At 42.1% G+C, this 14,767-nt stretch overlaps 1 protein-coding gene across 1 annotated transcript; it reads left to right on the forward strand.

Moving 5' to 3' along the window:
- Positions 1-11,483: 11,483 nt before the first annotated feature.
- Positions 11,484-13,012, forward strand: LOC147444988 (uncharacterized). Its single transcript, XM_086527979.1, has 5 exons — positions 11,484-11,549; positions 11,649-11,689; positions 12,064-12,111; positions 12,276-12,328; positions 12,669-13,012. The coding sequence occupies exons 1-5, from the start codon at positions 11,484-11,486 to the stop codon at positions 13,010-13,012; spliced, it is 552 nt and encodes a 183-aa protein (XP_086384105.1).
- The last annotated feature ends 1,755 nt before the right edge of the window (positions 13,013-14,767 follow it).

The following is a 14,767-nucleotide window of genomic DNA, read 5'->3' on the forward strand; positions in this document are numbered from 1 at the left end:
AGGATTGAACGTTGAGGTCGCAGAGGTGGTTCATGAACAAAGCGCAAGACCAACGGAAACTTTAATTTTAGATTTTGAGGTGGATGTCAACAGTGAGAAATTGTCTGAACCGAGAGATGAGGTGTCGAATACTGAAGCTGATGTTGAGAGTGACGAAGAAGTAGAGTTTGATGACAAAGATGCAGAAGTATAGATTGAGATAGAGATCTTTGGTGCATCAGATCTCATAGAGGATGAGAGATTAACTAATAATTTTTTCTAGGAACTCTTATGTAAAACTCTTTTTATTAGTCTACACTACACTTTAGATTCATTCATTTGAATAGCACGTTCGTTGATTTTTTACTTGTATTGATTAAGCATTTCTTCTATAAATTAACATATTTTTTGGGTGTTGTTTGTGTATGTTTAGCCATGGCCGATGACGATGAGCCATACTCTCCTAGTTTTAGTTTTCCTGCCACTCCAACAGGCATGTCACCCGAGTCGAAGATGGGCCCGTTTTTTTCTCAGTTCACACCACAGTAGATCACGATGGCACAACACCTTTGGGTAAAAGGTTCCTCTAGACCTACTACGGCCGACCCTACGCTCAAGACTAGAGTGGTACCTACACCCAGCGGCCCCAAACCTCATTCTAGTATGCCCCCTACGCCTAGGACTCGTGTGCCCCCTACATAGACGTTTCGTTCATCCTCCAGACGAGGTAGGCATCGTTCTTGAGGTGGTGGTTGATGTGGTAGCGGTTACACCGATGCATCCACACCACCGAGAGAGCATCCACCACTCTCTTCAGTAGATAGTTAACCAATTGGAACACTATGTACACCTTGGGGATCACACGAGCATGATCCTAGCAAGGTCTACAAGAGCATGGATGGGGATGTTTTGGCGGATAGGGTCGAAAAGGCCATGCGACAGAGGATTTGATAGCTCTGTACGATTTAGTTTGGTCACTCTGTGATGGAGATTTGAGATAACCTCAATGTTGAAAGAAAGAATAAGATTGTTGAGGCCATTCACAGAGAGTACAAGCCGGTAGAGGGGTACGATCAAGTCTCGAATCCCTGGATTTTGAGCGTGGCAAAGTCCACAATGTCACATCGTCGGTCAAAGGGGAGAGATAGGTATAATGACGTCAATATTCCCAAGCCAGCATGGCTAGATGCAAAGTAGTGGTCGTGGATTGCACAAGAGACACAAGCCAATCCTCAGAGATTTCAGCAGTACAGAGATGCAACCAGAGCACATTTGGAGTCTGCTAGAGCATCACATCTTGGGAGTGGAGGCTACGATACGCTTCGACATGATTTTGTAAGTATTATATGTATGCTTTAAATTATTGAAAATATATATGTTATTTGAACATATATCTAATGATTAAACCATAATTTTGGAGGAAGTTGCTGTAAAGCATCCTTCGACACGCCGAGAGGAGAAGTATAGGTACAAACATGGATTTGTGGCCCTTTTGACCCAGCTGCAGGAGGAGGGAGTGGACATCGACTAGGAGGCATTACCATGAGGGTCTTCTCACTCACTGATTGTTTGCATATGTACAGTTTTGTAGTGCTTATGTTTATGGTTTATGGTATGGCACATATGTTATGGTTAAGATTTGGCAGTCAAGTTAAGGTTATGGTTTTGCTATGATGGTATGGAAATCATGTGATGGTTATGGTTATGGTTATGCTTATGGCTATGTGTTGTGTAATGATGGTATGGTTGTTATGGTTATGGTATGACAAGCAAGTTATGGTAATGGTTATGGTATGGCAAACACGTTATGTTTATGGTTTTGCAATTATCGACTCATGTTCTAATTACGGTTGTAAAATCTTTATGCCGTTATGCCATGATCAAGCTTTTGATTTTGTGGTTATGTTTTCCGTACAATTTTGTGGTTATGTTTTCCTTACTCGCTCTTTAGAATCATCTTGTAGGTGGAGTGCGGTTGCTTGTGCACTCTTCCTTTGGGCATAGAGGGCTGTTTTCTTTTGCTGCTAAACATGCAGCATCAATTCCGTCCAAAAAAATTTGCACGTTTGGTCGTCGGTATAGAGTACGGTATAAGCATCGGCATAGACCTCGGTAGACGCGTCTGAATATGCTATATTATTACTGGAATTTATTTCATTGTGTATTCCGACGCTCATTTCATGATTTATTTAGACGCATAATATACCGGTACTTATACCGACGTCTCTTTCGAGGCCTATTTCAACGCTTTTTAGTTTTAAAACTAACTTTATTTTGTCGACATTTGTGCCGATTTATGCGCGCCATGTTGTAGTGTGAATACTTTGCATGGTAGCAAGTAGTCTCTAGTCTACAACAATCCAAAAGTCCAATATGTAAAAATAGACCTGTCTCTATCGTGCTCCATAGCTCTTGTTGAACGATACACCTCTATCGTGGGCATGCTACCAGAATTTGGACAGGCGGCGAGAAGCGTGCATTATAATCAAACTCTTTATTTGCGGGGTTTGCTTCTTATATTGGGTAGGCAGACAACTTTTGCATACAACTAGGTTTGTCTTTCCGCTAGTTATAGCTGCTAGGTAGTAAATATTTTGGTCGTAGCATGCTGGACTATGATCTTAGCATAGTCTAGCCCGATTTCACATTGTATTAGCCTGTTTGCTTTTTCCGCTGCTAGGAAATTTTTTTATATATATTTGGAGTTATAATATATAGACTTTTAAGTTTTTTATATACTACTTTTGTTATTGATCTACAAGTTTTCTAAGGAGGCAACATTTTGTGGCCTTTGTTGTTCATAATAGCGAGGGGCTTACCTTTTTTCTACAGTGTGCAATGGACCACCTACCTTTTGTTTTCTGAAGGAATTTGAAAAGCAACATTGACCTATTGCAGGTGCGGGTTCCTTCGTCTTAGGATTTTCTCGACATTTGCCACTCCGTGTTCTTGGCCATCAATCACCTCCAATATGACGCTCCTTTGGCTTTGTCCAGTACCAAATAGTGTTGAGCATCGAGGGTCAACAACATGCAAATACCCAATTAATTTTTGGGGGGGGGGGGGGGGGGGGGGGGGGATAGTCATAGATTGTAGTTAGAGCTAATAAAAAGAGCATTCTTTCATGGTCATAGGAAGACCCTATATTCACCTAGTTTCTATGAATGCACCTTTTATGAAGACCATACTATGTTGGACTCTTTTTATAGTGATGACTTGACTAGTGGCTTGACAATCTAGATTGGTCAGACTTGCTTTGAACTGCATGTCTACCGACGTACAAGGCTACTCTTGCATCTACGTAGCTATAAATTTTGTAAAGAATCTTCCTTGGGTATTGCTATTGCAGCATGGTCAATTGCATGCAGTGAAAGGATGTACAAGCTTAAAGAGCACGGAAGCATGTCGCTTCTGCGAGCCAGTCATAAGTAATTGTATTAATTATCTTGCGGATGCAGGATGAAGTTTCGTGATGCATCTTCATCCATGGTTCCCGAGATGACAAGATTTACCAGGCCGTTATCTACTAGCTAGTCATTGTCTTGAGGTTTTGCAGATTTTGCATAAAAATAGCGTCTCTCATGCCAATTCTATGTAAAGCCATGATCATGATTACTATTTTACAGTTTCTACTTGATTTGAAGAAAGTATCTCTTATGCCATGGTATTGTATTTTCTCATGAAAATAGTGTCTGATAATATGGTACGTAAAGCCATGGCGATGATTACTATTTTATAGTTTTTTTTTAAATTTGAAGAAAGCGTCTCTTATGCCATGGTATTACATTTTCTCACAAAAATAGTGTCTTTGATGCCATAGTAAGTAAAGCCATAACGACACTTACACACTCTCAATCTCTAGATTGTAACAAGGATCATAATCCAAATAGCAACAGGATCACAATCTCAATATCATGACACCTTGCCCAGATCCTGTTTCACTTTGCAAAGTAGATTATCACATTGGTTTCTTCAACGTCTACAAAATAGCCAAAAGAACATACTCGTGCAACCAATTCAATATGAGAATGAAACTAAAAGAACATAATTTTGTACCATCATAAAACAGTACAATCATTTCTTGACTGGATCAAACAAAAGAGATATTACTTGTGTATATTTGTTTGTAAACTAACCTGTTTTGCTGCTTCTAGGCTATCCTTCTAGTGCTGGCAATTTGTTTATGTCATAACCTTGTCATACGAACTAAGAATGTAGACTTCCAAGTACTTAGAACGAGGAGAACAGGTTTAGTCTACAAGGCTACGTAAACAGAATTGCAAAAAACTTCTTCTTTTGGATACAAACACAACTTTTAGGTAACAAGTGATAAAAACCCTGTTTTTGGGTCTCCACGACTTTTCAACTTATTTTACAACTTCCATGTATTTTAAGATAAAACACATAAAAACAAAACATTCATATATGAAAAAACATCAATTTTATTGTACTGTCGTACAAAATTCATTAGTTTTCCACACACACAATCAAAGATAAGTCGTTTTATTTGCATGTTTCTTATTGAAGCAAGGGCTTAGACTTGTGAGTTATGGCATGCTAAGCATGAACATGTTTTGTGTTTTGTAAGCAATTGTGGAAACCACCATATTCTAGTAGTTGCATATCTCCTTAGGATTCTTCTAAATATGATATGTAGTAGTATATAGTAGTTTTCTATATTCCTAATTGCTAATAACAAGTGACGTGATTTTGGAGTGAGCAAGGTGGTGTGACACTACAGTGCCTAAGCGGAAAGGCATTCGATTTCTCATGCAATGAAAGGAATTCGATTGCTCACACGACAATATCGTCGGTGATCTTCCTGCTTGGCAGGATTGAAGGGATGCAAGCAGTTGCAAAATTCTAGGCCAGGGACCAGTGTTTGCATGTGTAAAATCCTTACGTTTGATTGAAATTTTATTGCTATGATCCACTACAAGAGGTCACTTAAATTCCGGTGCCACATTACCGATGTCATTGGCGGGCGTCAGTACATGTGTAAATATTTATGGAGGGAGATACAGTTTTTAAAAATTTTGATTTTCAAATTTCCTACGCCTGTCACTATGACATTTGGAGCACATTACCGCTCAGATAGACGCACAAAAACAAAGGAAAAGTTCAGGTCAAAAAATCTTGGAGGCGATAATGCTTGAGTTAATGCTCATGATAATGGTCCTTCAACAATGCACGCGGTAATCGGCCCGGCTATATTTCTGCGCGTATTTCCGATGGCTTTACAGCAAGCATTACCGCAACAATTACCGCGCACGCGAGTATTTTTTTAAAAAAAGCAGATGACCATTTGGATGGTCCTTGGTAGGACCCATCCAAATGGTCATTTGCCTTTTTTTTTCCTATACATTTAATTAAAAAAAACAACAATTTCATTGCACAAAAACTTTGGGCCATAATTATATTGGAGAAACTGTTCATTACAAAATTGCCCAAATAGGCAATGCATGGCGGCTATACAACTGTGGCCAAAAGAAGAATTTGGGACAAAATCAAGTGTTTAATTATATTGGATATTAAAAAATTGCCCAAATAGGCGATACATGGGGGCTATACAACTATGGCCAAAAGAAGACGGGCCCAAAAACACTCGGAGGATTGAGCTACTCGGATCCTGGGACCTCTCGAGGGACTCCCTGACTCTGCAAAAGAAAAAAACAACAAAACCTTTAATTAATACAAATGGATTCATAATTCTGCATGCACTCATTTTTTAAAAAAAGTTCACACTTACAGGTTGTAGTGTACGACATGCATTTTCAAATTCTTCGCGATTGATTTTGTTGTTTTCATACAGCCAGCACCATGTCTGATATTCGGAGTGTCTCTCTCTGTATCTCTGGATCTCTCGGCTTGGGCGGGTCATAGTAATATTTTCATGTATATCAATTAAAAAATATCACAAACCTAACCTTATTACCACAAATTAAATCAATTCAAATGAAAATACGCGCACTCACAAATTTATCTTTCCATGCTGCTTTTCCGCCCGAGCCCTAATGCGTGGGCGTTTGCTACACCCTCGCCTCCACCTGCCGAGTGTGCACCCTAGCACTTGCCGCTCTCTCGTCCTCCAGCTCGCCCTGGGATTTCTCCCACTCCTCGTCGTGAACATTTCCAGGGCGATAGTTGTGACACTCAGATTCAAATGTTCGCTTTGCCGCCCTTCGCACACTGGACTTCTTATTTTTCAAGAAATTCTTGACGTACTCCTCGAGCCACTGCCTGGAGAACTCTTCCACTTTTGGATTAGGGAACCGCATGAGCAATGTGAATGTACCTCAAGTCGGTTGGGTCCTGATCTTTGAAAGATTTAAATCAATCTTGGTATGTCGAGTGGATCAGCTGGTTAAGGTGTCCTTGAAATGTCCTCCCCAAAGAGGAACCTAGATCCACCTCCCCACTTCGATGTATATAATAGTAGTAGCCACGAGCGTCCGGGGCGCGCGCATCGCGGTCCTCATCCTCATGTGGAGCTCCAAGGGGTGAGCAAGGAGGTCGGGGTGTAAGAGGAGGTGAATCTATAGCACTGCCCCCTCCACCACCAAAGCAGCACGAGCCACTACCTCGACGAGAGCGTGAGCCATCACTACGGGAAGAGCGCTGGCCCAAGCCCGAACCGCTGGGTGGTGTAGGCGACGGATAACTTGACAGTGCATGGTGGAAGGAGCTGCGGGTGACGGGAAAGTCGAGGGTAAGGTGGAGGGAGGCGCTGTCGGAGGCACACTCTGCACGATCGGAGTGCAGAGTGCTGGAGTGTTGGTGCCCGGTGACACAAGCGGTTAGAGTCCATAGGCAGCCAACTGTGTGGGTGTGTACCGCCCTAGAAGACTCTACTGCAAGGATAGCCACTCTGCCTGGGCGCGGTATGCCCTCTCAAGGTCGGGGTCCTGTACTGCATCTCGGAACCATCGAAAGACGAAGGTGGATTGTGGCTGGTGGGAGGAAGACTGCGAGTAGTAAGCATCACAAGCGTCCTCATAAGAGAGGCCCTCGGTGAGAAAGTCCTCTATGGATCGATAGCTGGGCGTGGAAGCGGATTCCATATCCTACAATTTCACAAAAAAAAGGGACCCTAATTAACATTGGATTTTAGTCAAAGTGAGATTCTTTATTGCATAAGATTCCTCCCTGCATATGATTCCTTTTATCTCCTATTTAAGAAATGGTTTGTGTGCTTTTTTTTTGCATCCATTTAGAGTGTGTGTATGTGTGTGTGCATCTAATTAATCTATCGTGTGTGTGCGTTAGTGTGTGGCAAAGAAAATAATCTAGTGTGTGTGTGTTGGACCTTAATCTACCATTGGGCTTCCCGGTGACCATTGGGGTCTCAATCAACATCATCGCACACCCACATGGAGGTATGTTTTGGTATGCTTGTAACGCATGCACACTAATGCTTGCATTAGTGTGTGTGTGTGCATACATTGGTGTGATAGTGTGTGCTTGTGCATGCATTAGTGTGTAGACACACTAATTTGGGCATAAGCACACAGTAATGCAAGCATTAGTGTGTGCTAGAGAGGTATGCACACACTAACGCTTGCATTGGTGTGTGCTTGGGCACCAATTAGTGTGTGGAAACACACTAATGCATGCACACACTAATTCTTGCATTAGTGTGTGTGTGTATAATGCATGCACACACTAACACGGGTATGGGTGCGTGATTGTGCACCAAATAGTGTGTGAAAACACACTAATTTGTGCACAATCAGTGTGTGTGTGTGTATAATGCATGCACACACTAATCGGGATTTAGTGTGTGATTGTGCACAAAATAGTGTGTGAAAACACACTAATTTGTGCACAATCACACATTAATGCAAGAATTAGTGCGTGTATAATGCATGCACACACTAATGCTTGCATTAGTGTGTGCTCGGGCACAAATTAATGTGTGGAAACACACTAATGCTTGCATTAGTGTGTGTGTGTGTGTATAATGCATGCACAAGCACACACTAATGCAAGCATTAGTGTGTGCTTGGAACGCATGCACACACTAATGCGGGCATTAGTGTGTGAATATTGTGCACAAAATAGTGTGTGAAAACACATTAATTTGTGCACAATCACACACTAATGCAAGCATTAGTGAGTGTGTGTGTGTGTGTGTGTGTGTATAATGCTTGCACACACTAATGCTTGCATTAGTGTGTGCTTGTGCATGCATTAGTGTGTTTACACACACTAATGCAAGCATTAGTGTGTGCTTGTAATCCATGCACACACTAATGCGGGCATTAGTGTGTGTATAATGCATGCACACACTAATGCTTGCATTAGTGTGTGTGTGTGTGCATGTGTGTACAATGTGTATGTGCATGTGTGTATATGCATTGTGTGTGTGTGTGCAATGTGTATGCATTTTGTGTGTGTGCATGTGTGTGTGTGTGTATGTGTTTGTGTGTGTGTGTGTGTGTAGAAGAACGAGAAGAAAGAGAGAGAGTTCGAGCACTTACAGTCGTGACCTCGATCGCTTGGATATGGTGGGGATGGAGATGAGGAGAGTAATAGAGCTTGGAGATGGAGAGGGAGAAGGAGAGCGAGCTTGGAGATGGAGAAGGAAACAGGCCCGCCCGCGCAGAGAAGGGGCTCGTTTTTGAATTTTTGGCATTCAATTTCGCGGGGGTACCCCCTTTATATAAAAAAGTTTGCTGGAAATTTTACCGCGTCTGCTCTCGAGTGTATTACCGCGAGTATTACCGCGAAAATCTCTAATGAGACATTAAGGTTACGCCGATTGGATGACCTCTTGTACCCACCTCTTTACCTTACCGTCCCTTCTATCTTTAATGAGTGTCAGTCATGTCAGTACCAACATTCTTGATTCTTCTTTTTCTTATTTTATTTTTTCTTATTTAGTGTGTGGTCATGTGTGCAGGTCGATTGGGATGACGTGGGTCCGCCGGTTGGCGCGGAACGAACTCGATGGTTGAGCGAGCGACTACCATGTCCATGTATGCGATGTAAGCGTGCGATTGCGCGGCTTGGGCGTATATGCTTGGCTCACGTGGATGATTATGGACTATGGGACGATCCGAGAAAACACGCTCAAATGGAAACTAGCTATTCGAGGCTTTTGGCATCCATTGATGTCACTCCCCATTGGAGTGTGATCAGCGGCGCAGGCGGGAGGAGGACGGAAGAGCGATTGCGCCAGGAAGCAGTCATGGGAGGGGGGTCACACCCGATGTCCGATGTGGGTGGGTCCACACGAGTGTATGCGCATCCTACATCCACCACATATGGGGATCTCCCCACCACCCCGCCCCACATGGAGGTGGAGAAAGATCATTTGCACAATATGGTTGAGGATCTTCTTGCACATGAGGCAGAGAATGAGTGTGAGCCTGAGTGTGCATGTGAAGAAGCCGCCCAAAAAACCAAAGATTCATTGCTAAAGGCAGCACACACCGCTCTTTACAAGGGATGCTCCTAATCCATATTATGAGCATCTCTTGAGATCTTGAATATTCAAGCAATGTTTGGATGGAGCAATGCAGGGGTCGATGCACTATTGAGGTACGTTTAAGTGTAATAAGTGTTAGTTGTGAGTTTTCTTCGTGGTTATATGCAATAACGAGTGTTCTTTAATTATGTCATGGGCTATTAGGCAAGATGATTCCTAAAGGCAATCATCTTCCAAAAAATCGAAGGAAGGCACGACAGGTGGTGACAGGGCTTGGGATGGACTATGATCGCATACATGCATGTGTCAATGATTGCGTGCTATTCCGTAATGACCATGCAGGGCTTGATACTTGCCTCGAGTGTGGAGAATCAAGGTACAAAGAGGGAATGCAAGGAACCACAATACCTCGCAAGGTTCTTCGTCATTTTTCCCTCATTCCCCGCATCAAGCACATGTTCAGCACCAAAGGAACAAGAGAGCTTCTTACATGGCATATGACAAATCACTCCACCGATGGGGTTATGAGAGTGCCGGCTGACTCGCCGGCATGGAAACACATCGAGCAGACATGGCCAGAGTTTAGAGAAGAGCCTCGTCACTTGAGGCTTGGTCTGGCTAGTGATGGGGTAAACCCATTTGGGCATCGGTCTACCTCATGGAGCACTTGGCCAGTGGTTGTTGTGAACTACAACATTCCACCATGGGAGTCAACCAAGAAGGGGAACATTTTGCTCTCTCTTCTAGTCCTAGGAAAACACAAGGTGAAGAACATGGATGTATATTTAGCACCTTTGACTGAAGAGCTTCAAGAGCTATGGAACAACATAGATGTTTTTGATGTATCAAGACCACTTCGTGATTAGCGCACAATGATCAAGTGCATTCTCATGTGGACCATGCACGATTACCCCAGGCTTGGAGATATTTCAGGTAAGCTTATACTTTGTGACTCTCTTTAATGTCTTTGCATTGGTCACTTATATGCGGTTATGTCTTTTTGTTTTTGTAGGGCTATCGACATCTGGACATAGTGCATGCCCAACTTGTGGACCCTCACTCGTGAAAGAGAGACCCGCTCTACTTGGTAAGGTGATCTACCCCAATAACCATCGCTTCTTGCCACCCACACATCGATCTTATGCTCCACCGTGCAATGGGATGGAGCCACTCCATCGGACCATGGACGATTGGGCAAGACATTGGAATGAGCATCACAACACATTGCCTCCTCCCAATGATCCACCTAGGGGTATGTCTAGGTACTCTATTTTCTTATCACTACCCTATTGGGCTTCATTGAAAATCCAACACCTATTGGATCAAATGTATGTGTTCAAAAATGTTGGGCAAGCTATATGGGATCACATAGTAGGCAAGAAAGATTCAGTGAGGGCTAGAGAGGACATGAGGGCCATAAGGAGGCTCCCTCCTTCGGCCACACCTCGCATGGGGCCTCGGGGGAAGATGGTTCTTCCAAAGGCACCTTGGATTCTATCAAGGGTGTATCAAGAGCGCATGAAACAAGTCATTGCATCCATCCGTACTCCAACAGGTTATATGCGTTCGCTCAAGGGTACCTTCACTAAAACTAAGAAAGGAGGATCCACACAACTGTATGGGCTCAAATCCCATGATTGGCACAAGATTCTTCAGGTAATGTGTGTGTGTGTGTGTGTGTATGTGGTTTATGGTTTTGGATACTAATAAGTCTTTTTGTTTGTGCAATAGTTTGTGCTTCCAATTATCATTAGTGGATTTGCAGACACGAAGGTAAAGGCTGCAATATTCAAGGTGGGAGAAGTTGTCAGGTATAGCACATTTGATCCTCCCTCCTAAACTTTACTTTGAAGACTAACTTTACTATGAAGATTATGAAGGGTTTTTTGGTTACAGGTTTGTGAGTTCCAAAGAAATCTAAGTTTCAGCCATTCCAACAGCTCGACTTCTAGCGATTGAAGCAACTTGTGCTATTGAGGATGCATTCCCGCGTTCTATCCTTGTCATCCAAGTTCACCTATTTCTCCATCTTGTTGAGGAGATAGCCATTTGTGGTGTGGTTCACTCCAGGTGGATGTTCTTTCTTAAGAGGTTCCTAAAGACCTTGAAAGACTTTGTAAGGCTACGATCACAACCAGAGGTATTCATTGATCTTAAGCCTTAAACCTTATTAGGATTGGATTTTATTCCCAACGCTTTTTATTGGTTACTTTAATCACTAATGGTTTCATGTGTTCAGTCAAGCATGGCAGAGGGTTGGGTTGTACAAAAGGCTTTTGTGTATGTCTCTCAATATCTTTTCACAATAGACCCATCATTGCCTCATTTAAAGACGTAGGAAGAGGATCCAAAAAAACACGCAAACATTCCAAGTGGGAAAGGTTCTCTATTGATTTTGGATAGGGAATTTCAAGCCATAGTCAACAACCATTGTGTACTCAATTCTCCCAACATGTGCAAATGGATGGATATGTATGTGGAGGTGCGTACAATGAGAGAAAGGGAGAGGGAATCATGGAAGAGGTCGCATGGCGGTAGGCGATCACCTCCCTTTCCTAAAGAGCTTGCCAAATACCCTCATCTAATTCCAGTTGGGTGGATACACAATGCCATGACCAAGGCCAAGGCACAAGGAGAACAAATAAGCCCTAGAGAATGGGAGTACGCGCGAGGATGTCTACCAAGGGTAATATACTCAATGTGTTTAGTGTGTGTGTGTGTGTGTGTGTGTGTGTGTGTGTGTGGGTGTGTGTGTGTGTATGTGTGTCATCTCTCTCTCTCTCTCTCTCTCTCTCTCTCTCTCTCTCTCTCTCTCTCTCTCTCTCTCTCTCTCTCTCTCTCATCTATACAGATTGGTTTTTGCAAGCCTTCACATTCAACTCTATGTGGTCCGAAGGACGTCATTTTCGAACCCGCAAGGTAGATGAGCGTCGAACCACTCATGATAGTGGAGTTATGAGCAACTTTGACACGAGAACACAAGAGGTGAGGGAATGTGGAACAACAGAGAGGATAATAAAAGTGGATTTCAGAACATTTCACAAATATCTCTTTGACTGCCGATGGTTTGCGGGTGAGGTTAAGAGACATGAGAATGGGCTCTATATGGTAGACTCCGGGCAATTTCATCGCAGGAAGACTGACAACTTGGTGCAACCTAGTAGTTGTGAGCAGGTAAATTCCATGTGCAACTCACTAAAACATTATATGATACATATAAAACTACATTCATGTTGTTGTTTGCTCTATGACCTACAAGTGTTTTATGTGCCTTGTATGTATCGAAGACGACTTTGGTATGTTATTCCAGTCACACCACGGAGCAGATCTATCTTTTCAGATACGAACATAAAGGCTTTGGCAGATCCCACCATACCATATCAAGAAGACGCCAATGACGATGATGCAGTTGAGGTGGAGGAGAACCAACCATTCCCAATAACCAGCCATAGTGAGGAGGAGGACGAGGATGGAGAGGATGATGACGATGCAATAGGAGAGGCTGTAAAGGATGAATCAATATATTTATTTGTTGATTTAGCTACCATGGGGTTGGACATGGATGTAAGCACGTGTAGAGATCTCTTGGAGGATGAAAATTAATAAATATCTTTTGGATTTTGTCTTCTTTCTCTACTTATGCTGTAAAAAAGGGCTATTTGTTTATGAACACAAGACAATACAATTTTGATCATCGTTCGCTTGCCATTTCCATATGAATGCATAGTTGACATAAGATTTTGAAGTGGAAACAAAATATTTTTTGATATAGAATCTCATGGAGTACAAATGAGTAGAGTAGGAGAATCATACCAATAGATGAGGCAAGCAAAGATAAGAGAGGTACTAAAAATCCCAATGAGAATGGGATTTCTTACACTCCATGCAAAAAGGGGGTACCAATTTCTGAAAAGTAACAAAATAGAATAGGATTTATAGAAAGGGAAAAGTGGGAGAGGAATGGGGGTGGGGATTCTATTGCGGTAATATGCGTGGCTATATGTACGGTAATACATGCAGTAATACTCGCGGAAAAGTCGAAAAACGCACCGGCGGAGCTGCAGCATACAATCTCTCTCTTTCTTGAACCTCTCTCTCTCCTCTTATCTGGTAATGTTGTGCGGTAACAGCAACATTCTCCCATAGTGTGTTCTGGTGCCTGTTCCGACGTCAGCGCGCATGCACTTTACGACGCTTTCTATGGCGCGTTCTGTGAAACCTATACCGATTTCTATACCAATGGTACCTGCAAAAAACAAAACCGCGGGCCTTCTCTACGCATTTCTCTTCTTCTTGCACCTTTTCTCAAGCTCTCTTCTTCCTCACCTCTTATAGTTTTGGTGTGAAACAAACTGTCAGAAGTGCTAATCTTGTTTATGGGTTAGCCCATAACACTAAGATGAGATTGTTTTCATGTTTACTTGTAGATTTAGGGTTTAGGGTTTAACTTTGTGTTTGTGTGCGCATTTTTGTGGACATTTACAACATCTTTTATTGCTCAAATAGGACGAATGTGAGTGCTTGAACCTTTAAATGCATTTTAAATTAATTTATATACTAATAAAAAAAATGCATGCTTTAAACTTTTAATGCTTTAAATTGTCCATGCTTTAAAAGAAATTATGGTTTTGTGATGTGAAATTTCATTTTGAATTATGAATTTTTTTTCTTTTGGTTTATGAAAAAAATTCGTTTTGAATTATGTCGTTTTTGAAATTATGAAATTGATGGGATTTATGTTTTATGTTAAGTTTAGGTTAAAAGTTGAGTTAGGTTAGGTTACATTAGGTTATCTTATACATTAAATTATGTTAAGTTAAGCTACGTTAGGTTAAGTTATACGTTAGGTTGGGTTAAGTTAAGCTACGTTAGGTTAGGTAGGCTAGGTTAAGTTGAGCTACGTTAGGTTAGGTTATCTTATACGTTAAGTTAGGTTATCTTATACGTTAAGTTAAGTTAAGTTAGGTTAGGTTAGGTTAAGCTACGTTATGTTAGGTTAGATTAAGCTACGTTCGGCAATAGGGCTAGCCATAGAGCTTACCCACAATGCATATTAAAAACAACACAATGGCGATCTGTTCGTCAATACGGCAAGCCATAAAACTTACCCACAACGCATATGCATTGTGGGCAAGCTCTATGGCTTTCCATATTGCCAACAGCTCGCCATTGTGTTGTTTATATGTCCGCGAGCGGTTTTCAAGTCCTAAAATAGCTAAGCAGTCCTGAAAATAACACCATGCGAGCCGTTTGGCAATACGGCAAGCCATAGAGCTTGCCCACAATGCATATGCATTGCGGGAAAGCTCTATGGCTTGATGTATTGCCAAAGGGCCGCCATTGTGTTTTCTTTATGTC

The sequence above is a fragment of the Adiantum capillus-veneris genome, chromosome 13, assembly GCF_014529385.1.
Source record: "Adiantum capillus-veneris isolate H3 chromosome 13, ASM1452938v2, whole genome shotgun sequence".
NCBI classification, from domain to species: domain Eukaryota; kingdom Viridiplantae; phylum Streptophyta; class Polypodiopsida; order Polypodiales; family Pteridaceae; genus Adiantum; species Adiantum capillus-veneris.

Excerpts from the sequence above, each read along its gene's own strand:
- LOC147444988 (XM_086527979.1), top strand. The coding sequence starts at position 11,484 with ATGTTCTTTCTTAAGAGGTTCCTAAAGACCTTGAAAGACTTTGTAAGG. Across the intron at positions 11,550-11,648 it reads GGCTACGATCACAACCAGAG|TCAAGCATGGCAGAGGGTTG; the intron begins GTATTCATTGAT and ends TCATGTGTTCAG. Across the intron at positions 11,690-12,063 it reads GTTGTACAAAAGGCTTTTGT|AATGGGAGTACGCGCGAGGA; the intron begins GTATGTCTCTCA and ends TAAGCCCTAGAG.